The following is a 25,647-nucleotide window of genomic DNA, read 5'->3' as shown; positions in this document are numbered from 1 at the left end:
AAGCAATAACTTCAATCAATTTCAAGCCAAAAATCGCTTGCAGACAATCAATTTTCACTCTTTGCAGAGTCACACAACCTAGCACAGAAGACCTATTCCCCAACAACTCCCGAAAGACTCGACCGTGCTCTGATACCACAATGTAACACCCCGATTTCGGTGGCGTCACTTTAGTAACCAACAAGAAACTTAAAGCGGAAAACGTGAATTATTTTTTTTTTTTTGATAATGGAACCAAAGACTGAAAGAAATAAACACCCAACAAAAGATAACAAAACTAGTATATAACATAAATACAGCCCCCGCTGTAAGTAGCAACCTCGTCACGAGTAACCTCCAGTGACGGAAAGTAGAAAAGTGTAACGCCCGTAGGCAAAATGTACAATCCCAAAAGGATAGGTCAAGTGTCAGCAACACAAGCCCTCAAAAATAAGAATAAGTCAGAGCAAGGACACTAACACCCAACCTTAGTAGACTCTAAACACCCATCCCCTATACTTCCATCATCGACTCTCATCTGGTCATGCCTGAAGTCCGGGTCCACGCCGAAGGCTCAGTAGTAGTCATTTCGCTCCGGGTCTTCCCCGAACGACGAAGAATCACGAAAGAATCCGTCAACGGCATCTGACAAAAAGGGCATACATAGCCCCCCAAACACAGGTAGCACGTGCAAGGGTCAACTTACGGAATATAGTATAGAGAATACAAGACAACAGGTAAAGTATAAGGGGTATATATATATATATTGCTTGTATACATATAAGTTCTGCATTGTCTACCCTAAGGTTTAAACATAGCATGTTATCAAATCTCTAGTACAATTCAATCATCAAAGCACGTGACGACATTTATCAATATCTACTCATCAAAACACTTAACGATATTTATCAACATCTATTCATCAAAACACTTAACGATATTTATCAACATCTATTCATCAAAACACTTAACGATGTTTATCAACATCTATTCATCAAAACACTTAACGATGTTTATCAACATCAACTCATCCAAATCTCAGCGAATACAATTAGAGTGCATGATATGTCAATGCAACGTCACTCTCGACGGTTCCAGAAAGAGTAGGCTGGGCACGATCGAGTCGGTCCTAACACTGGCATTGTGTCGACCATAACCCTCGAGTGTCACTTACCACCTTGACATAGCCGGATCAGTCCTAACCCTGCGGGTCGACTTTTCCCTCCGCTATGCCCGACAATCAACAGGTCGATCCTAACCTCACGGTCGATCATATCCCCCGTCGATGTCCGAATTACCCGAAGGTATAAACTGTACCCGAAGGCATAAACTGTACCCGAAGGCATAAACTGTACCCGAAGGCATAACTGTACCCGAAGGCATAAACTGTACCCGAAGGCATAAACTGTACCCGAAGGCATAACTGTACCCGAAGGCATAAACTGTACCCGAAGGCATAACTGTACCCGAAGGCATAAACTGTACCCGAAGGCATAACTGTACCCGAAGGTATAAACTGTACCCGAAGGCATAACTGTATCTCATGATGATCTCCAAATCATCCGACTCATCTCCATCCGATGGTCAAAAACTGCTCAGCGAGCAAAGAGTATCGACATACTCGGAAACTATCAATTTCCCGGCTTATCCCTCGGATAGCCCAACGACATAACTGCTCCCACAGCACAAGAGTATCAACATACTCAAAACTTCTCAACTTTCTCAACACTTGGATCCGACGACACTTCTCGTTTTCCAAAACTAAGATCTTCATCCTAAGCTTCCTTCCGAATTTATTATCATTATTTGAAGATTTAGAGGTTGTTTAATGTCTTATGAGTTTTCTTTACAAAATAATATCCTTTTAATCTTATCGCGAATCTTATAAGTTCCCGGGATCTCCAAATCCCAAATGACTCCAGAGAATGTCTCGATCCATGAAAAACCATAACAAGGCCCGAATCTCATTCGTCCTATCAAACTTTCTCAAAACTCTCAAAATAAAATCGGCATGACCTGCCCGCTATTCTCACTACTCAGAAACTCAGCTTTCATTGCAAACGCATAATTAACTCATCACAATCAACCAACATGTCATATATCAACATATTATGCAATAACCACGTAGCACTTAGCATATAAAGCATGCACCACACATCCAAAATTACCCACTTAGAACTTAGCATGAAATTCACTCTCAAAAACATTTCAGTAGATGAATCATCTACATTGTCAGCCGAAGCCTCAGAAAACATTTTACCAGTCAAACACAAACAAGTGCATAAACAATAAATCAAGTCGAATTCATCGACACCTAAAGCATTAACTAGCAAGGTAAGTTGCCCTTACCTATAGTTATTCCAGCGTTCTCCTCAAACGTTCCTTCACACTCTATGCCTTGCTCTTCAGGAAATTCCTCAAAAGCACCTTTAGAGCAAAACCACAGAAATGCTATCAGAATCTATCGGAAACTAAGCTATCAATACATCACTAAAGTTACACGAAGTAGTACATACTCCGAGGTACGATAATCTAGCGCGAAAGGATAAGTTTTCGGAAAAGAAAATTTTCCTCCTCCCCCCTAAAGGGCTCGGCCACTTTAGGTAATTGTAGGACTCGATTTTTCTTCGATCAAACTTGGTTCCTATGCTATCATTAGCCGTAACTAAGGGTATTCTGAACTCGGAAAAATTATCGGATCAAAAACTGTCGCAGGGGTATTTTGGTCATGATTTTTAACTTAGAATTTCAAAACTGAAATCCCAAAAAGCAAATTTGACAGGGGCGTTACTAACGACGTTTATGACCACTACTCCTACTAGCACTAAGCTAAGGCGATAGTTTTTAGCCTAAAGGTTGAAGCTTTACTCCAAAAACTCCAAAAACGGGTATTTAAGGCTAAAATTGATTCCGGCGGAAATCCGGCGGCATAACGGAAAATCTAAACCGGCAGAAGTGATCTTGGGCACATAAGGAAGAGGTTTAGAATCAGAAATGAAATATTCAGGATAGTTTTGCAAAAACCTCAAAACTATCAGCTCAGAAAAGTCTACAGAAAAGCTATGGAAAAAGCGATCAGAGGTAAGGATTAGCGACTATACCTCGAAACCTTGAAGCAGCAACTGATTGATCGACGATCAAGCAAGTAATGAAGAAAATCTTCTCTTCCTCCTCTCCTCTCAAACTCGCGGCCTTGGTGGGGAAAATGGGTATGGTTTTGTGTTTTTTCTTCCTTTCTTGGCTATATATAGAGGTTGGCAAAACGCGGTAAAATGAAAGTTTCGCGAATCTGATTTTTCTGGCATCATTCTCATGAATTCTAAGATATGTTTTGGTGAAAGAATTCCAAAACTAAAATGAGGTCTCCTTGTATTTTTGGCAACTAATGCATAGTCAGTGTAAAACTATTTTACCCGATAAGTTGCTTTTTGCATCGGATGTCGGAATGGAAAACTTCCTTCTGAAGAAAGATTGAAATCATCAAGAGAAATGGGTGTACGCGTGTAGAATCTTCATTTGATGTTCCGAATAGAAAAAGTCCTCATAGTCGGGTGATTCTAGGGTTTTGAAATACCAGGGATTTGGTTTCGGCAAACTTCCGATGATTGGAATCGGACGTTCGTAGATTCTATAGTTTCGCCTCGAAACGATTGTGATATATGGAAAAAGAGAAGTTCTAACATTTCTCTGAAGATTTTTGGAATTAACTTCCATCGTGCCTATACGTGAAAACTAGCTATATACTAGGGTTTCTGACCTAGGTTTACGCGTATAACGATCGTACTATAACTTTAATCGACTTCGATACAATCCTTTGACTTTTCCTGAACTTTCTCCTTCATAAATATATTCCATTCGGTAAACTCTTGTTCAGGTTTCCCTTCACGATACATTAACCCTAATCGTGAATAGGATTTTATTCACTTAGCACAAGCTTAAAAACTTGGGTCTTACACTTTTCATTGATAAACAACTAAGTATTTATATACAAAGGTCCTAGGCTAATAATTAACTAGGGAATAAATATAAGCGAGATTGCATGCGTAATTACATCATAATATAGGTAATATATGGACTGGGCGAGACCCCAGGGGTCCTCGCCCAGGGGCGCTTACCTCGGGGCGGGGCGCGAGCCAGGGAGTTGGGCCTCTTGAGGGAGGCCCAACTGGCCCAAGTAAGGACGGTTAGGGGCGCTAGGCCCAACCCCACGCTTATAAATAGGGGCGATTACCAATTGTAAAGGACTCTTAGCTCATTTGAGAAATAAAAGCTTGAAATTCAGTTATTCTCTCTCTCTAAGCGGTTACGCTCTAAACTCTCTCTAGATTCTGGCATCACGATCCTTTCACTCTAGGTACCATACCTCATCTCTATGTTAATGGATAGAACATTTGGCGCCGTCTGTGGGGATCGGTAGATTTCGATTCCCAGATTACGTGGATTGTGATTTCATTGAGAGAAGTTTGATCTTTTGGAGAATTTTCTTTAATTTTCGTATTTCCGGTCGAATTCCCGGTTCGTGATCAGAATTTGATGACGACACGTAGACGACGCCGCGATGGAGATCTGGAGCAAAGACGCGGTTCCCCGCCGCGTCGTGTACGAGAAGGTTGCGCCGAGAAGAGGTTCATTGCAAACAACCTAAGCAGTCGACTCCTCCTACGCCTTCACCGCCGCCTCCTCCTCCTTCTCCGACGCTTCTGTTTCCCTCTCCACCGACCTCACCAGAACGACGGGAAGCTCCGATCGCTGACGGAGATTGGAGGCGCCTGACTCGCAACATTGATGACATACGGCAGCGGAATGATTACTTGCCGGAACAGTTGGAATATTGTCGCCTCAAGCGGCAAGACGAAGGAGAACGAGAAGCAGAGGCGGTCGCGGAGTTCGAACCGTTCTCCGCGGTAGTGAGGGAAGTGGCCATCCCAGACAACATGGAGAGCCTTGCTTTGGAAGCGTACAATGAAGGAACTGATCCAAAGGAACATTTACTTTACTTCAGTGCGAAAATGGCGATAAGCGCAGCTTCCGATGCGGTGAAGTGCAGGATGTTTCCATCCACATTCAAAGGCACAACAATGGCCTGGTTCACAACTTTGCCTCGGGGGTCCACAACAAAATTCCATGATTTCTCGTCCAAGTTCCTCATCCAATTCTCCACGAGCAAGATCAAGCAGGTTACGATCGACGATCTATACAATGTTCATCATTTGGAGCGAGAAACCTTGAAGCAATATATGAAGAGGTACAGTGCTGCATCCGTGAAGATCGAGGAGTTAGAGCCACAAGCCTGCACCCGCGCCTTCAAAAATGGACTGTTGCCGGGAAAACTGAACAGCAAGTTGAGTAGAAAGCCAGCCCGCTCGATGACGGAAGTACGGGCCCGGGCGAACGCCTACGTCCTGGATGAGGAGGACGACGCGTTTAAGAGAAAGCTGGCGAGGGCGGAAAAGGTTAGCGGGCAAAGGGACATGATATCGTCGAAGAGACGAGGGTGGAAAAAGGAAAAGAGTCGTACGCGGAAGGATAATAGGGTCACCCAAACGGAAGAACTCGCCAAGGCGCAACTTTATTCGAAAAAAGAAAAACTCCAGCGTCGCCGCCCATGGCGACCCGTTGACCCTCGCCGGCCTGAAGGGGGAGAGTGGGATCCAAATGCGAAATTGACGAAGCTGCTCCGGGAGGTCAAGGCGACACATGCAGTTGAAGGAAGTAGCGCAGGAATTAGTTCGCGACGGGGGGCGGTAGGTAGAGCCAAATGGTGCGAGTATCACCGCTCAGCGGGACCCGACACCGGCGACTGTTTCACGTTGAAGGGCGAGATTGGGAGATTGATCAGGGCAGGACGATCGCAAATGACTGACCACGGGCCGGGCAAAGGCCAACAAGGCAGGTCCAGGCGGGACGGCCACCAACGGACGCCAACAACAGATGAGAAAGAAACCTTGACGACAAGGGGAAAGGGACTTGAAGAAACCTTCAACAAGGATTGCGAACCACCAGTGGGGATGATAAATACGATCGCCGGGGGTTTCGGTGGAGGTGGTGACACACCCTCGGCAAGACGTAGGCATGCAAGGGCGGTAGCATCAGTGCAAGAGTATGTGACCTCGTTCGATTTTCGGCATCCGGACATAGTGATATCGTCAGCGGACTTCCAGGGACTTAAGACACATAGGGATGATCCTGTGGTAGTAATGGTAAGGATCAATAGCTTTAATGTTCGAAGAGTACTTCTGGATCAGGGAAGTTCTGCGGATATTATTTACTGTGATGCATTCGAACAATTGGGACTAACGGATAAGGACCTGATGCCGTACACTGGGAGTTTGGTAGGTTTCTCGGGGGAGCGGGCCTGGGTGCGCGGATACCTGGATTTAGACACGATCTTTGGAATAGACGAGAACGCCAAGCTTCTGCGTATAAGGTATTTGGTATTGCGGGTTGTGGCGTCATACAATGTCATCATCGGGCGAAACACTATGAACCGCCTCTGTGCAGTAATTTCGACGGCTCACCTGGCGGTGAAATACTCACTGATCTGTGGAAAGGTGGGAAAGATCGCGGTGGATCAGCGGAGGGCGAGAGAATGCTATAATAATTGTCTTAGTATGTACGGAAAGAAGGGAGTTAGTGATGGACACAGATGCCATGAGATCGGGATCCTGGAAGGGGGTCAAAGCCAGCAGGGTTTTCAGGGCCAAGGACAGAACGGTGTAGGGAGACAAAGAAGCAGCCAAGGTCAGAGAAGGTTAGAAGGTAGGACGGGAAGAGATGGGCGGTTCACTGATGCCCATGCCGGGGAACGCCGGGCGAACATAATCGAGGACTTGGAAATGTACAAATTTAGCAGAGGAGTGCTGGCGATTGAGCCCAGGCTCACGGCTAGCCAAGAAAAGCGCCTGGAGAAACTTGTGGAGGACAATTTTGATCTCTTTAATTGGAGCCAGAAAGATGCAACGCACTGGGATTGCCCGGGTTTAGGAAGCCAGCTCTCTTAAACGCGGGCCAGGAGGAAAGCAGGGAAAAGGGAAAGGCAGGATACTGGAGGCCAGTGGGATCGCCGGTTTTTAAACCTTCAAGGCCAGCTAAGCGCGACAAGCAAAGAGGCGAGTTGGAAGAGGATCCTCTTTATCACGGAGCAGACTGGCAAAGGGACTGGCCTCACAAGAGCCAGGAGGAGGAAGCAAGCACATCGGTTTTGAAGGATGGGGTGTTTGGTGTGGTGCTATGATCGGGGCGGGCAGAAGATGAAGCAGGGTCGCGGCGAGAAAAAGCAAGAATTAGAACAAAAATAAAGATGCACTCTTTTTCTCCACCACGGGAGTTTTTTAATGAGGCATCCCTCAAAGTGTAAAATCTATTTTACAATCAAATGCAAAAGGATATTCTCAGTAATACTCCGAACTTTCAACTAAATTGAAACGGTCGCTCGGTGGGTAAAATTCCCTGAAGGTGGCGATCCCAACACGACCTTGATGTCTGGGGATCGCTCCGGAAAGTCCGGCGCGAACCACTGCCACCCGTTGGTGACGTGTGCGGATAAGCTTCTTATCCCAAGAACCTCCCCGAAATATGGGCGAGTACAAGCCTCCCCAAAACATGGGCGAGCATTCTTAACTAGGCTAAGCCTTGGGCAACCCACATGGCCATTGGGTCCCGAGCCACCGTAAGTCTCCGCCTAATAAGGCTGGTGGGGCCACACCTGATCTTACGGGAAAAGCGTGTGAACAAAAGCCTAAGTAACCGTTAAAGCGATAGTATGCTCTCTAGTTTCAAAAAAAATCATTGAATCACAGGTAAGGGGAGTTAGACAAGACCTTGTCTTGGTACATGACGACTAAGTAACCGTTAAAGCGATAGTAGGCATATTATTATTTACTTGCTTGTTTACAATTATTGTTGAATTTTGTGAAGTAATGCTGAATGTTGCTTGTGATTCATATGTGAATTGCTTGTGAATGATGTATTGCTGCATTGCTAGTATGGAGAGAAAGTATACCATGGGATATGGTGATACTTAGGAAATCGTCCTAATAGCCGGATAAAAGAATTGTCTTACGACAATATGAATCTAAAAACATCTGAGGTAGGAGGGTACAGGGAAATAATTCACCGGCTTAATGTGTTATTGATACTTGGATTTGAAAACTTGACCTACCCGTCACAGGTTAGGAATCACCTTAGGAAGATATATAATAATAATTATAAAATGGAATTAGTGAACAAATAGGTGATACCCTTTTATTTAAATCAATTAGGAAAAGTACATAACCATTACCGGGTCGAATAACTATTTCCTGCCCTAAAACCCGACTACTTGGTCCCTTCGGATCTCGCCTCCAAACACAATGAGGCGTACTTACTTGAAGAGTAAGGTACGGATGTTTGTTTCTAGTTCGCTAGAAAATCGAGAGAAGAAAAAGGGGGCGATGGATGATGTCTATAAACAACCTTTCGGAGCGATAAGGAGTAGGAATACTGTAAGACCTGGAGTTACAGAACAAGTTAATTTCCGACTCACGCGTTGAATCAGCGTAAGCGTGACAGGAGTTTGATGTTTGAGAAAGAGTAATGAAGAAGAAAGTTCAGGAATTGCTTGAGGAATGTTGCGTAGTCGTTTTAGGAATTAGTGCGAGTCGTCTGCACACCTGCCTTATGGCGAGAGTGTCCAGAATGGGCTAATTTCGCTTTTAGAGCAACGTTTTAAGTGAGATTTCGAATCTTTGGAAAATTTAAAGGTTCTCTTTATTTTTCCTTCGACCAGCGTTTCATTTCGGAACCCTGGACTGTACGCACGATAGTATTCACTTTTCGGAAGTCCGACGACGCTAATTTCTTTGCTTCGAAACCCTAAATTCAAGCGCTGGATGAAGACTTTTTCTATTCGGGACTTCTAACGAAGATTCCGTCCGCGTTGCCAGATTTGTTTCGACGTTCCCAATCTTTCTCCAGAACGAAGTTTTGTCGTCCGACAATCATAGCAAAAAGTAGTTTTTCGGGACAGATTAACTTACACCGCTTTTGGGATTTTAGATATCGTTTTTCCCAAATATCAGAGATCTGTTTTGAGTTCTGGAATTCTGTCGCCAGAATCTCTCTTAGAATTCATCGGTGAATGTGCTGCAAAAATCAGAATCGCGAAATTTTCATTTTCCCGCGATTTCACCTGCCTATAAATAGTCGGAAAAGCAAAATATCTCCCATTTTCTTCCCAAGGAGGTCGCGGATTGAGGAGAGGAGAGGGAGATTAGATTTTCGCCGAAACTCGACCGATCGTCGCGCAGTTCGTTCCTACTTCAAGGTATCGAGGTAACTAGCTTGATTCTTACCTCTGATCATCGTTTCTACTGCTTTTCTGTAGTCGTTTCTGTGCTCACAGTTTTGAGCTTTTTGTAAAACTGTCCGTTTTTCCTGATTTCTCTGTTGGGGTTTGTTCTCTACGTGCCCAAGAGCCTAAAACCTCCGTCAGTATTCGCCGATTTGGATCGAGTTGTCCAAGATCTGAAAAACTGTTTCAAAACCCTTTTTGTCGCACATTTCGAAACTTTTATGTCGAAAAGTCGTAATCTGACTTCGTGCCTTTAGGATTAGTTGTCACAGATGTCGTTAGGATCATTGCTGTCAAATTTGTTTTCCGAACTGATAACTTTGAGGTTTTGAACTTTTATTTTGGACCAAAACGCCCCTGAATAGCCGTATTTCGATCCGATCGTCCGAAAATTTTTTCGACAGTTTCTTTGCCTTAGTTTTACCCTAAAACTACCTTGTAAACAGATTAGATCGAAGAAAAAGAGCCGGAGCTCTTTTTCCTTTTTGGCCGAGAGCTATGTAGTGAGGGGGGGAGTTTTTCGTTTTCGAAAACTTGTCCTTTCGTATCCGATTGTTGTATTCTGAAGCTTTAATGCTTTGTCTATCGTTTATGAGTTGTATTGAGATCGAACTATTCGGTTTTGTTTGGATTCTGCTTTGTTTTTCTCCGAGGTTCAGTTGACAGAACTTTGGGATCCTCAGAGCATTTGAGTGAAGGAACCTTTGATCACGAGACTGGAACAGCTCGAGGTTAGGGCAACTTACTATTAGCTATGACTGCATGATAGGCGTCGATAAATTCGACTTATGCTTTATCTGGTGTTGATTATGATGATGAGTTGATATTATGATGTTTTTCCATAACTTGTGATATTGTTGGATTGTGCGTTTTGACGCGACTTCGGAGTGGGGATTCAATGATCTGGTGATCTTTGATGTTTCGGGTTGGATGAACAACCCTAGGCAAGTTCAAACTTGGGTTTTGAGACTTAGCCATTTGTTCGTATTCTTAGACTTTCCCCGGGATATTTCTTTTGGGTGGTTGGTCTTTGGAAACTTAGAATGATTAGACTTTCGAAAAATAGAAACTTTGGGAAACTTAGACTTTGAGAAATAAACTCATAACTTGACTAATTCAATTCGAAACATTTTCATTAACGAATAAACATAGGAGAACAAAAGGGGGAAAATAATTGCGAAAGACGGGGAAAAGTCGTCAAGTCTTGAAGTTACTGGGAATTGGGGAAAGCCACTAAGGTGAGTTATGGTGGTGATTGAAAGTCACCGAGTACTTTAGTACTCTTATTGTTGGGGTTGTGTTGTATTGACCGACACTAACCCTGGGTTTTGACATTGGGTTTTGTTGTTCGAGTTGTGTTGTATTGACCGACACTAACTCTTGGGTCTTGTTATTCGAGTTGTGTTGTATTGACCGACACTAACTCTTGGGTTTTGTTGTTGGAGTTGTGTTGTATTGACCGACACTAACTCCGAGTTGTGTTGTATTGACCGACACTAACTCTTGGGTTTGTTTTGATATTGGGTTTTGAGCTAAACACTTGTGTTGTGAGGACGATTCGATGTTTGGCTAACCATATAGCATCATGCATCATATGGTGAATAACGGGAATGGTTCATCATTGCATCATTTGGTGAATAACGGGAATGGTTCACCAATGCATTATTGATGAATAACGGGAATGGTTCATCATACGGTGAATAACGTGAATGGTTCACCAAGAGTGAAGAACGGGAATGCTTCACTAGTGAAGAACGGGAATGCTTCACTTGTGGCGAACGGGAACGCGTCACAATTATCCGGATCATATTGATTGCATTTCACGCATACATTCACTCTGACTGGAATTGTGTGCTGGTTGATTTATTGAAGCATTGTTAGAGCCAATAACATGCTAGGATTACTTATATATATATATATCAACATATGTATCTATACCCCTTATCACATGTTGTTTGTATATCTACTCTATTCCGTGAGTTGACCCTAGCGCCTTGGCTTTGGTTTCATGTTTGTATTTGGGCGGTCGGCCTGCTGCCAGATGCTGACGGTGGACTGGATTTCGATGGTATCTCCCTCGGGGGGGATCAGGTTTGAGCTGGTTGACCGACATGCCCCCACCGCTTGGGTGATCTATCTTGTGGGTCATCGGGCGACGTACCGGGGAAGGGTCATGGAGGACCGGACTGACGAGCGTGGACGTCTGACGAAAGGAGTTCTACGACGCATGGAGCTGAGCTTTAACTTGCCGACTTCAGTTCGCTGTGGACTCGGTACTTGGAGGATAGGTTTAGATATGCGTCATATTTTGTGTAGAGCTCTGATTCGTTTTGCTTTTGGGACAAGGTAGGTTCTCGACGCATGGCTTTTCGTGTGGCTCTTTTATTGAGGGATCACAGTGAGTCTGTCGGACTGTAGGGGTCTTTGCTTAGGCCATTTTGAGGCCGACTTTCTCTTAGTGGATTGTACTTATAACTTTCTCACTCACACTTCTGGATCTGCAAATATTTGCCTACGGGCACATTACTTTGGAGTCACTGCGAGTGCGCGTGACATGGGAGTGCAGCTGAGGCTGTACATGTGTATATATTTGTATATCGGTTAGTTTAGTTGTTGGGTTATGTCTTTACTTTCTACCGCTTTATTAAAATGAAAAAAAAAATTACCTGTTTTTCGCGTAAAGTTTATTTTTGGTTACTAAAGTGACACCCGGAAATCGGGGTGTTACAAATACAAAGACGCCAATGGTGGTCTTGTTCAGAGATGAATAGACCCGGGACTTATACAGCGGTACACCTCTCATGTCCGTTCCGGCAGGACCCCTGAGGTCGGGGTTGGCATGAAGTTTAAGGCAAACAGTTGAGTTGTGTATTTCTGTCGGAGAGCTACTGAGCGATCATGTCCGGTAAAGAGTGGACTGTAAGGAGTGTCCATGTTCCCAAGACGACTTTCCGAAGATTAAAATAAGATAAAGCTTCGGGCCCCATAAAATATACTCATCACATGATAAATATAATTAAAAAGGTTGGCGATGAACTCACCATTTCGTAAAGAAGTAGTGAGAGAAGTCAATTCGAAGGACGAAGATATAAGGCGGTAAAACCTCATACTATGTATGACATGTATGTGCTTGTTGACATGCTTGTTTTTAATAGTATGTTATCTTGAACTTTATCGTTTATTTTATTTGACATGTGGCTTGTGCAAAGTCGCGTTTGACTCACCCTTGCATTATTTTTACTATAAAGCAGATCACAGGTTAGAAGATGAGCCTCCCTCCAGTACTCGCCATTCATACTGACTTCCCGTCCCGTACTGGCTGGCACCTTGACCCCGCTACCGGTTTCTGTTTTTATTCTGGACTGACCATGTTGTGGTGCAGGGTACCCGGATCAAATGAGCTTGGCTACCCAGTGACCATTCCCCTCATGTTCTCATTCTTTATGTCGAGGCATGCCCGGAGGTTATGTCCGCCCGTTCCTGATCCGCCACCACAGCCTCAGCCTGAGGTGGATCCAGCGCCCCAGGCCGGATTGTGTCCCGATCCGCAGGTTGGTGTGGACCCTATGCCCCAGGAGGAGCCATTCCGACCCGTACCGATCCGAGTCAGGAGCCCACAGGAGCTCTTTGCGCCTAATCAAGCACCTCAGGAGCCATTAGGTTCTCCGCCCCGGAGGACTGCGCCTCGTCTCAGGTCGACAGCAAGGAAAAGGGTGCGGTCACCAAGCTTTTCCAGAGATGCCCGAATCTACAGACAGCGGTTCGTGAAACCCGATGGATTGGGGGAGAGAGTGCCTATGCCAGTGCCGGAGGAGGGGAGTAGTGGTGACATGGAGGAGGATCCGGAAGAGGAGGAGGTTGGGGAGTGAAGCCCTATTGTCCGATGATAGTTCTCACCAGTTTTCTTAATTAATTAAGTTTATGTTTGATGATGCCTTGTGGGGGATGTGTATACCCTCACTTGAACGCTATCTTGCTTCTGTCATTCGAACTTTATAGTGGCCTTGGCCACGCATGCTATGTGTTTAATGTTTCATTGTGTGCTAACTTGCTTGCCTTTAGGTATACGGTCATCCATCTGAAAAGGTTAGAGGGGAACTCTGCGACTGTGAGAAGTCGTAAGTGGTCTCTGAATCGATGCATCATTAGAACGGTAACACTAACACTAACACTAATGCGACAAAAAAAAAAACGGCTCACTCATTCATAAGTGATAGGAGTTGGGTGAATACGTCACTTGTGGAAGAGGGACGCCACATGCTCCACCAAGGCGGCCTCTTGGGAAGCTAGCTTGGCCAGGAGTACCTTACACTCTTCAGCAGATTTAGAGTTGAGAGCGTGAAGGCGGGCCACCTCTTGCCACAAAACTTCGGAATCTCTGATAACCCACTGGTAGCGGTGAAAGGCATGGAGCAGTGTCGCCAAGGCGCCCTCGGACACCCTGTCTAAACCCTACCTTTGAACCACATCATCCATCCTCGCAGCTTGCGCCGGCGTGAAGGAAAGGGTAATTGGCATCCCCGAGTTACCATGAATCAGGGGCTGGAGTGGCTTGTGGCCTGGGGGCGGCGGCTGCGTCGAACCCGTGGATGGGTTTGAGCTTTGCCCGGTGTGCGGCAGGGCGACAGTCCCACTGGCGAAGGCCCTGTTAATTGGTCTGCCCCGTACATCAGACGAAGGAGCTAGAGCTGTCTTGGAAGGTCCACCGAGCTCGCTTGAGGCGGAAGTCGGGACATTTCCCCCGCCAGTAGGGGAAACGGCGGTTGAGCTGTGTTGCCTCTTGGGAGACAATTGAGAGGCCTCTTTGTCAGGACTCTGAGACGCCTGTTTCCTGGCCTCGCCCCCTAACTGAGAGGAGGGGGGTGTCTTGTCGCCTTTCAGGTTGACACGAGGGGGAAATGGGCCGTCTTTCTTCTTCTCGAAGGCAGCCAAGAGGTCTGCGCTGGTGAAATTCATTTTCCCTGAATCAAGTAGCAACAAAGAAAAGTCAGCAAGATTAAAGAGAGAGTAAAATGGGCGAAGGGCAAAGGACGAATCGTGGGAAGGACGGGAAACCTAAATAGGTAGGAGTTGACGAAATCTTGGCTTTACCAATCACTTGGGCGCAGTCTAGGACTCTAAGTCTAGCTAGAAAGCTGATAATAGTCTTGTCTCCGGGAGTAAGAGAACCCTCGGGCGGGTCGACTATCTGGGACGCCTCCTTGGTCCAGTACAGAGAGAAGCGGGCGATGTCATCCCTTAAAGTGAAGATTTCGGGATATTCGTGGGACACCACGATTTTGAAATACCCGCGGACGAGGTCATCCGTGACAGTAGCCCAAAGGGGGTTGAAGCGTTGGCGGTTGGGTCTGGCCACTAGGGAGACCCAGCTGCGAGGGGGCGATGGCTGGATGGCCACACCATAGAAGTAAAAGAAGTGAGAGGGTTTTGGCTCTTGTGAAGTTGGGACGGGGCGACGTTTACGCTACGCAGCACGGAGCAGATAAAGGGGGAGAGGGGAAACTGGATCCCCAGACTGGTGAACATGTACTCGTGCACATAGAAAAAATAAGGGTCTTTCACGTCACGGTGAGGGCGGCGAAGCCAAGGGCGCTCGGAAGCCGAGCAGCCGCCGTAGTGAAGAATGTTGTCAAGGGACTTCTCGTGGCAAAAACCACTGGACCTCGAAGAGAGGTCAAAAACTGATTTCCACTGCTCAAAGGAAGACGGCTGGTTAGGAATCGTTCCGGCCGGAAGACCCCTAAGGGCGGGGGCTGGTAAAGATTCCCAGGTCTTAAGTCGAAAAGTGGCAATGTCCTCCTCGTCAAGAGGGATTCCCCCAGGAGGGGGAAGGTCGGCCGGAGGAACGAACCGTAGGGGGGTAGCGACGGTAGCGCCACGAGAGGAGCTCCTGGTTCGGCGTCTTGATGCCATTTGGGGAAAGCGCAAAGTTTGGGGTAAAAGGGAAGAAATGAAAACAAATTTTGAGGTTCTAGAGACTCATCGGAGTGGGGAGAGGCAAGAGGAGCGTCGTCGGTCCCGGAGTAGCAATTGGTCGAAGGGCCTTTTTGAACAAAGAGGGTGGCTAGGAGTTGAAGTTGTAAAAGAAGCGAAGGGTGAGGTAATAACGCCCTTATAAGAAGGGGTGGCTAACGAAGGGAGACGCGTGGGAGAATTTTGTGGATGGTTGTTGATGGACGTGGGAAGAAGGTGGAGAATCGTGCACCATGATGGCAGAGGAATGATGACAGTTGAGGGATTTTTGGGAAGTGGGAGCGGCGCATTAAATGGGAAGTTACAACGGCTGAAGCTGATTGGTTTAAAATTCAAATTAACATGCTTTATCATGATTTGAGGGGACGTTTCGAGGGCAGCGGTTGGGATTCTGCAGATTCACTGACCTTCGCACTTCTTCAGCACGTGACAAGTGGCCTACACGCGTCAAGCCACTGTGACTTACGGCGATTGCAGTTGGAGTCGGGCGAGGGAACCAAGCACCGCCGCCACAAGTCTACCTGTGGACTCGTGGACTTGGAAGGGCTCGTGAAAAGAATTATAAATTAGCTTTAGCTTTACTTACTATGTCATGTTGGCAATCGTTCTTGGACACTAGACTTTGGCATTAGCTAATTTTTCTTATGTCTGTCGCCTCAATTGTTTAAAGACACTCTTAGCTCTCATGCTTCGAGCTCGGTGTCTTGTGGACTTGTGGACTGGGCGAGACCCCAGGGGTCCTCGCCCAGGGACGCTTACCTCGGGGCGGGGCGCGAGCCAGGGAGTTGGGCCTCCCTCCAGAGGCCCAACTGACCCAACTAAGGACGGTTAGGGGCGCTAGGCCCAACCCCACGCCTATAAATAGGGTGTGATTACCAATTGTAAAGGACTCTTAGCTCATTTGAGAAAATAAAAGCTTGAAATTCAGTTATTCTCTCTCTCTAAGCGGTTACGCTCTAAACTCTTTCTAGATTCTGGTATCACGATCATTTTACTCTAGGTACCATACTTCATCTCTATGTTCTTGGATAGAATAATATATTTAAGCGAGATTACATGCGTAATTACATCATAATAAATAAAAAATAAATATTCTAATATTATATTCTAACAGTGCATTCTTGAATTGCAATTAGTTAAAACTTCGCATCTCACCCCGCCAAGTGATATCTGAAATGAGTATTATTCATATTTTGGCACAAGAATATTTAAATATATTTTGCAACTCTGCTAAGCCTATCTTCTCGTACACTTAAATTAAAATGGTTGAAGTAGAATGCACAACCACTCAACATTCATTAATCACCAACTTGTGCACCTACAACAACAGTCAAGTAGCTAGCTACCATTCAAAGTACCCACAATCACAAATATAACATCAAATCTCATTCCCATTTATCACATGTTGGTATATATATGTTCACATTTCCATTAATTCCACTTCAGATACGCACTCCCTCTCTTTTATCCCTCAACCACCAACACACACTCTCATGGAGGTTTCATGGGAGCAAAGTGTAACTTATTCCATCAATGCAATCTACCTTCTCTTCTCTGCGTACCTTGTCTTTGTGATGCAGATTGGTTTTGCCATGATATGTGCAGGTTCTGTGCGTGCCAAAAATGCCACCAACATAATGCTCACCAACGTGGTTGATGCAGTGGTAGGTAGTATCTCCTTCTACCTTTTTGGTTTTGCATTTGCATATGGCAATTCCAACCCTTTCATAGGCACAAATTTCTTTGCTCTAGCTTACATTCCATATGAAAATTATGACTACGGTTTCTTCCTTTACCAATGGGCTTTTGCTATAGCAGTAGCAGGCATCACAAGTGGGTCCATAGCTGAGAGAACCCAATTCACTGCCTATCTTGTATTTTCATTTTTCCTTACCGGGTTTGTGTACCCGGTTGTGGCCCATTGGGTATGGTCTTCAAGTGGTTGGCTTTGCCCCAGTTCTAGTGACTTGTTTCTGGGCTCCGGTGCCATTGACTTTGCTGGGAGTGGAGTGGTGCATTTGGTTGGTGCCATTGCCGGGCTTTGGGGATCTATCATGGAAGGCCCGCGGGTTGGCCGGTTTGATGCTTATGGAAAACCTGTTCCCCTCAGAGGCCATAGTGCAACACTTGTGGTGCTCGGGACGTTCTTGCTATGGTTTGGTTGGTTTGGGTTTAATCCGGGTTCGTTCGATCGAATCCTCGTGGCCTACCCTGGCACGTTGGGTGAGGGCAATTGGACTTCGGTAGGTCGGACAGCCGTGACAACCACATTAGCCGGCTCAAGTGCCGGAATCATCACGTTGTTCGGCCGTCGGTTGCTAATTGGCCATTGGGATGCAATGGATGTTTGCAATGGCTTGCTTGGTGGGTTTGTTGCCATCACCTCAGGGTGCTCAGTTGTTGAGCCATGGGCTGCCATTCTCTGTGGGTTTGTCGCGGCTTGGGTCTTAATTGGGCTCAATATCTTGGCACTTAAAATGAACTATGATGACCCATTAGAGGCAGCCCAATTGCATGGAGGGTGTGGCACATGGGGTTTGTTGTTTACAGGGTTGTTTGCAAAGGAAGAATTTGTGGTTCAAGCCTATAATTCAGGGGTAGCAGTGAAAAGACCCTATGGACTTCTACTTGGAGGTGGATGGGGATTGATTGGAGCTCAAGTGGTTGAGATTTTGGTCATCTTTGCTTGGGTTAGTGCGACAATGGGCTCTATGTTCTACATCTTGCACAAGCTTGAGATACTAAGAATTCCTTTGGATGATGAACTTGCTGGTCTTGATATCTCAATCCATGGAGGCTCTGCTTATGCTCAAGAGGATAATCATCCTCGATCTTATCAAGACTATATGCGTATTCAGAGTAACCAATCATAGTTTGATTTTATATTGACAGGATCATGTTTTGTAATATATGTAGAAACAATTCAACTTTGTGTAGCACTACATTTATTTGGTTCACTTGTTTTTGGATGAGACTTGGTGGATTCATAAGTAAACAAAATGGGTCATTAAAATCAAAGTCAGATCAAGAGAGGAACAGGTTCATTTCATTTCCCAATTGAGCTATGTTTCAGCACGCATCAAGATATCAGAAAGAAAGAAGGAATCTTGTCAAGTGGGTGGAGCTCATACATGAGATAGATGGTGATGCTATCACTTGCTCACTTGCTCTCATCTATGTCGTTTTGTCCACTGAATGGATAAATAGTGGCTTGTCAAATGATAAGCCTGCTTTCTTTTTAGTAACTCTTCACTTTTAATCCTAACAACATCATATAAATTATGCAATCTATCCATGATAATTGAAATTTATTTGGTACCCATATGAATAAGTTTCATACCTTTTGTCTTGATTGGTATACATGTTTCCTCACTTATAAGTGTAGAATATATTCATGTAGTTTCCACACATAAGTGAGGAATATATTTGTCTCCACACTTATAAGTGCGGAATGTATTCATGCTTCCACACTTACAAAGGGCAACACTTTGCAAGTGCGGAATTACTTTTTCAAAATGTAATTCCTTCCGCACATACAAAGTGCAGAATGAAAAATTTCACAGGGTTTTTCTGGAATGAGGGTGGTATGAATATGTATTGGAGTGGTACTAAAACCAACACCCTAAACTTTTATGATTTACAATCTAGTAATTTGTATTCTAAAAAATAAATCGAAGGGTACCATACTCTAAAAAATGTCATGTATGCTCAACCAAATCTTGGGGGATACCATCTTTAATGGAGTAAAAATTGGAGGTGGGTTGGACTAAACCACCTTTGGTTTGCATACGACAGACTACTATTATGCGAGCCAGATGAGGGGCAGTTGAAACTTCTCTGCGGCACTTCGGTAACCTTTTTCTAAAGATCAACTTGGCTAAATCAACAATCATAGGATGCAATGTTGCAGATGAGGAGGTTGAGAGACTGGCAAGGCCCTATGGTTGGATTGAGGGAGGCTGCCAATAGTGTATTTAGGGGCTCCCTTGAGGGGAAACCCGCATAGATTATCCTTCTGGAATCATTGGCCTTGGAATAGTGGAATCAACTCAAACATCTCTTTCTTCATTGCACCATTTCTTGGTCTTTGTGGTTTGCTAAAGCTAGAAGAGAAGGGATCCTATGGTGATACCTGGTACTTTGACTGATTTGGAAGAGGGATGGAAATCCTTAGCAGGGCAGCAGGTACCAATTCTATACTGTGGAATCTAATACCGTTTTCTCTAGTGTGGTCAATCTAGCTAGCTAGAAACTAATTTATCTTCAAAGGGAAACTTTTCAATAGTGAAGAGGTTTGAAACATGCACATGATGAGGATTATTTGGTGGATAAAGGGTATATGGAAAGATTGTCCATGTGACATAGTACAATTCTCTCAAAATTTCTATAATATTAAGGTAAAAAGGAAACTTCCAAGGTGATCGAGGAGCGACCAAGTTACCCGTTGACAAGGGGTAGGAAAGGGGATCTGGACGTGCTGAAGGACTCCAAAGCTGGTGAGGTCCCGGGAGGGGCTCCTGCAAGACACTCCGATGCTAAAGTCAGTAAGGGAAGTTGTGAGAATGGTGAGTATGGAGAGAATACGTTACCTTATAATGGAAGAGGTGTTCCCTTTATATAGGGGAGGTGGCTCGTACGAGTGGCAGAGCCCGCCGTTGGATTGCCTGCGGTACCTGCAGAGAATACGTCATGCATGGCTCGTACGAGTGGCAGAGCCCGCCGTTGGATTGCCTGCGGTACCTGCAGAGGAACAGTGATCCAACGGCTTGGGGGCCCCTACGGATCTGCGCCAGCCAACCTACCCCCTAAGGTGGTTGGCCTAGGCCAAACCCTATCTAGTGGGCCCCGGGTTTTCGTCCTTACCCTTGGTGGTAGGGCCCATAAGCAGGGTGCTCCCAGGCTCCCTAAACTGTCCCTCGGTAGGGACGTTCTGTGGGGTCCAGGCCCGTCCTTGGTGCCCTGTCCTTCCCTGGCCAGGGTTCCCGGAACAGTAGCCCCCTAGCCCTGGTCCGCTGTTCCAGCGGAGTGAGGGCTAACATGTCCTATGCTCGTGGCGTTATGGAGATTCCCAGGATAGTAACTTAAGGGTAAAAATTTAAACCTTTATTAATTAAATGTGGGGGGCCATTCGGCTGTTACATTTAGTATCCTTAGAAAGGGAGCGTTACTCGCATGGCGTTGTAGCGGAGGTGAGCGGTTCCTAGATCTCTGTCGAGATTTCTTCTCGCGACTAGGAGGGGGGCCAGCTCGGCTTTGATTTCGTCCACAGCTCCCTTTTCTTCCCCTTCGAGTTCCGCGGCGGAGACTTCCAACTCCCAAATTAGCATGCTAATCTCTGAGCGGCGCCGGTGCAATGTAAGGCCCGAGTTTTTAAGTTCATGCTAAGTGAATAAACTTCTTATTCACGATTAGGGTTGATGTAATGTGAAGGGAAACCTGATTGAAAGTTTATTAAATGAAATATATTTATGAAGGAGAAAGTTCAGGAAAAGTTCAAGGATTGCATTATGATCGATAAAAGTTATAGCACGAACGTTTTACGCTTAAACCTAGGTCAGAAACCCTAGTATATAGCTAATTTTCACTTTTAGGCACGATGGCAGTTAATTCCAAAAATCTTCAGAGAAATGTTAGAACTTCTCTTTTTCCATATATCACGATCGTCTCGAGGCGAAACTCTAGGATCTACGAACGTCCGATTCCAATCATCGGAAGTTTGCCGAAACCGAAACCCTGGTATTTCAAAACCCTAGAATCACCCGACTATGGGGACTTTATCTATTCATAGCTTCAAATGAATATTCTACACGCGTACACCCATTTCTCTTGATGATTTCAATCTTTCTTCCGAAGGAAGTTTTCTATTCCGACTTTCGATGCAAAAAGCAACTTATCGGGTAAAATAGTTTTATACCGACTATGCATTAGTTGCCAAAAATACAAGGAGACCTCTTTATAGTTTTGGAATTCTTTCGCCAAAACATATCTATTAATTCACGGAGAATGACACCGGAAAAATCAGATTCGCGAAACTTTCATTTTCCCGCGAATTTCCAACCTCTATATATATCCAAGAAATGAGAAAAAACAAATATCTTACCCATTTCTTCCCAAGGAGGCCGCGAGTTTGCTAAGGAGAGGAGGAGAAGAGATTTTGTTCAATCCTTGCTTGATCGTTTATTAATCAGTTGCTGCTTCAAGGTTTCGAGGTATAGTCGCTAATCCTTACCTCTGATCGCTTTTTCCATAGCTTTTCTGTAGAGTTTTCTGAGTGGATAGTTTATGGGTTTTTGCAAAACTATCCTGAATCTTTCATTTCTGATTCTAAACCTCTTCTATATGTGCCCAAGATCACTTCTGCCGGATTAGATTTTCCGTTATGTCGCCGGAATTCCGCCGGAATCAATTTGAACCTAAAATACCCATTTTTGGAGTTTTTGAGGTAAAGCTTCAACCTTTAGGCTAAAAACTATCGCCTTAGCTTAGTGTTAGTAGGATTAGTTGTCATAAACGTCGTTGGTGACGTCCCTACAAAATTTTATTTTTGGGATTTCAGTTTTGAAAATCCTAAGTTAAAAATCATGACCAAAATACCCTTGCGACAGTTTTTGATCCGATAATTTTTCCGAGTTCAGAATACCCTTAGTTACGGCTAATGATAGCATAGGAACCAAGTTTGATCGAAGAAAAATCGAACCCCACAATTAACCAAAGTGGCCGAACCTATTTAGGGGGGGAGGAGGAAATTTCCTTTTCCGAAAACTTGTCCTTTCGCGCTAGTTTATCGTACCTTAGAGTATAGATTACTTCGAGTAACCTTAGTAAGTATCGATAATTTAGTTTTCGATAGATTCTTATAGTATTCTGTGATTTCATTGTAAAGGTGCTTTTGAGGATTTCTCTGAGGAACAACACTTTGAGTGCGAGGACGCACTAGTTGATCATTCTGGAGAACTTTCAGGTGAGGGCTTCTCACTGAATCTCTAGTTAATGCTTAGGGTCGATGTTTCGACATTGTTTACTGTTTATGCACTTGTTTGTGTTTGATTGGAAAAATGTTTTCTGAGGCTTCGGCTGACAATGTAGATGATGCATCTACTACTATGTTTTTGAGATTTACTTACATGCTATGTGCTATGTGGGTAATATAGGATGTGTGATGCATGCTTTATATGCTAAGTGCTAAGTGTTTATGATGCGATTTATTGATATATGACATGTTGTTGATTGTGATGATTTAAATATGCTCTGTACTGGAATCTGAGATTCTGAATGGTGAGAATAGCGGGCAGGTCATGCCGATTTTATTTTGAGAGTTTTGAGAAAGTTTGATAGGACGAACGAGGTTCGGGCCTTGATTTTGTTTAGTGGATCGAGACGTCCTCTGGAAGCGACTTGGGATTGGTAGATCCTGTAAATGTATAAGACTTGCGATAAGACAAAATGGAATCTATTTTATAAAGAAAACTCATAAGACCTTAAATAACCTCTAAATCTTTAAGTAATGATAATAACCTCGAAGGAAGGCATTGGAAGTCAAATCTTAGTTTTGGAAAAACGAGGAGTGTCGTCGGATCCAAGTGTTGAGTATGTCGTTGTTGTGCTGTTGGAGCAGCGTTTGTTGTTGTGCTGTTGGAGCAACGTTGGTTGTTGTGCTGTTGGAGCAGCGTTTGTTGTTGTGCTGTTGGAGCAGCTATGTTGTGGGGCTATCCTGGGGATAAGTCCGGGGAACCGTTAGTTCCCGAGTATGTGATACTCTTGTGCTGTTGGAGCAGCTATGTGTGTTGTGAAGTGTGTCTTTTGTCGCAGAATCGACTTTGCCTTAGGGTAAGATTTTAGAGACTTTAATTTACCTAGAACACGTGGCGACGTGTCGAGTGAGGACGGAGACGTTGTTTGACTAATCGTCCTGCATTCATGCAACATTAATGGGGTATTAACACAGGACGTACTCTGGACCTCGTCGGATTCCAAAATGGTCATAAGACCCGGATTTCCGTGATAGAGCGTCTGTAGACGTCTCTTGTAGCAGACCGAAATGGCAGACCTACGGGTTACGGCTGATCTGACTACCGTTGTTGTTGGAGTAAGAGGCACGCGGGCCGAAATGGCACCACCGTGGCTGGTGAAGGGCTGATCCGTTGATGTCCATCCGTTCCGGATTGCATATTGGTTGACTGGGTTAACCTGCATACATATCACGCAACATGCATACTGACTTAGTTGATGAGTGTGGTTGCTATTTGATAAACTTACTTGGAACATGCTAATTGTTATTATTGTCGTTATGATTTTGTGGAACATGCAACCCTAGGAATGATATCTCTAGTTATAAGCCTAAGTGGCTATCTATTATTTGTACCTATTGGGTTTATTATCTACATAGTTCTTTAGAGTTGACCTTCGCGTCTTCTGTGTGTGTTTTGGCGGACAACGCCTTTTGTCAGATGAATATTGCGGATTGGTACACCATGGTCCACCCTTCGGGGGGGATTAGGTATGAGATGATCGATCAGGACGACCCCGGGTCGTGGGTGGTTGACCCCGCGAGCCATCGAGCGACGTATTCGGGGCGCATCATGGAGGATCACGTGGATAGCGGAGGACTTCTGAGGTCAGGAGTGTTGAGGCGATGCTCTATCAGCTTCAACTTGCCACCGGGCGTTCACTGTGGACCAGGACTTGGAGGACCACCACCACCACCATTGTCTTCAGACGAGGAGGATCCCTCAGAGGAGATTCCAGTGGGAGTGCCTTCGGCAGGGTCTAGTGCACCCACCGTTGCGATCATCGATGATCAGGGTTCGGGCCCTAAGCCCGTGAGTCCAGCATCGGAGCGCACTGCGGTTGCGAGGGGAGGACGGATAGGGTTAGTAGACTTGGTCGTTCTGGATTCTGATTCAGACGACGATCATGCTAGCACATAGTTTTGAGTGTTGGTATGAGCTCCTCGAGTTAGGATTAGTGTAGGAGTAGAGTTTTAGCTCTGACAGTCTTGCTTCATTTGTTACTTAGGGGACAGGGTAGATCCGCCTATAGCTTTTTGTGTGGTTTCCATACGGGAATCACTGAGAGTTGGTTGGACTTAGGAAGTCTTATTTTCAGGCCATTGGGTCAGCTGATTCTCAGTTTTGAGGGATGGTGTTGCGGGCACTTCACCCTTTTCATTTGGTTTCTATATATTGCCTACGAGCGTTGCACTTTTCTTTCCGTCACTGGAGGTTACTCGTGACGAGGTTGCTACTACAGCGGGGGCTGTTTATATATTGTATATTAGTTCTGATTTTTGTTATTGTTGGGTTTTATTTAATTCCGTCTTGTCTTAGTTATTATTATAAAAAAAAAAATATTCACGTTTTTCCGCATTAAGTTTATTTTGGTTACTAAAGTGACGCCACCGAAATCGGGGTGTTACATGCAACTCCCACATTTCTTCCGCTAGCTCCAAGAAGGTTAGTAGTCCCGCCTTCAGTTGGGGGTCGGGGTCCTCTGCCAGAAGCCTGCTGACCAGGGATCTGACCCTATCGGCGGTGGTGGCCTGCGTCTAGTAAGAGTAGTTCAGGTTGCAGTCTAGAGCCTCAGCCCTGAGTGCCTTCAGGCAAGCTTCCGTGGGGGTCATTTTGGCTTGAGGGGAGTGTGGAGTAAGTGAAGGGGGAGTGGTTACTATTTATATCTGAAACGTTCCTGGAAGGTAACGCCCATTGGCCTTTTCCCAGGAGTTTCTCTAGGGAAATAAAGAGGGTATTAAATGCGGTGGTCGGTGGTCAACACCCGCCTTCCCTTGGTGTATCTTCAGACACTACCGACCGGGGAAGATCCCGACCGTGGTGGCCTGGTGTTAGGGCGACAGGGCGACCGGGTTTCCTACCGAGCAGGTCGCTCAAGGGAGTAAAGGTTTCGCGGTTTGAATTTGAATAGTTGAAAAGACGTGGGGATAGGGAACGGCGTGAGACTTTGGGGTCCACTGCATTTAATGCTCTTGACGCTTGAGAGGGTACGTGTCATTTCCGGGCGAGCCGTGTCGCTTCGTGACCTCTCTCCCACGTGCTTTTGGAAGCGCGCGTCGCTTCGCCGCCGCTGCCTTTCTTCTGACGTGGCAAGGCCTGATTGGACAATTCCGCTGGGTTTCCCCAAGCGTCATGATTAGGAAAACCCGGGCTGACGAAACGTCATGTCTTTCCCCTAGTTTTCTATAAAAGAGGGAGGGGGGGGATTCATTTGCACTTTTGCATCCCTGAATCTCCCCAAAGCTCTCCCCTTTCCTTTCCGCCAGTTGTCGGTGTTTCACGGTGGTGCTTCCTTTCGCGCGGTGGTCGTCCGACAGCTTTTTCAATTTTTTATCGTAAGTCCTTGCCTCTCTTGCT

The 25,647-nt window shown here is 45.2% G+C and overlaps 1 protein-coding gene across 1 annotated transcript; it reads left to right on the top strand.

Annotated features, from left to right (window-relative positions):
* Positions 1–16,707: 16,707 nt before the first annotated feature.
* On the top strand, positions 16,708–18,497 carry LOC130726345 (ammonium transporter 1 member 3-like). The gene has a single exon (XM_057577598.1). The coding sequence runs from the start codon at positions 16,777–16,779 to the stop codon at positions 18,154–18,156; it is 1,380 nt and encodes a 459-aa protein (XP_057433581.1). The 5' UTR covers positions 16,708–16,776; the 3' UTR covers positions 18,157–18,497.
* Positions 18,498–25,647: the final 7,150 nt, after the last annotated feature.

The sequence above is a fragment of the Lotus japonicus genome, chromosome 6 (assembly GCF_012489685.1).
Source record: "Lotus japonicus ecotype B-129 chromosome 6, LjGifu_v1.2".
Lineage (NCBI taxonomy): Eukaryota > Viridiplantae > Streptophyta > Magnoliopsida > Fabales > Fabaceae > Lotus > Lotus japonicus.
The sequence above is the reverse complement of the archived record's forward strand: the minus strand, read 5'-3'. Positions and strand labels throughout refer to the sequence as shown.

Bases quoted from the DNA above. Each gene is read 5' to 3' on its own strand.
- LOC130726345 (XM_057577598.1), top strand. From the start codon at position 16,777: ATGGAGGTTTCATGGGAGCAAAGTGTAACTTATTCCATCAATGCAATC.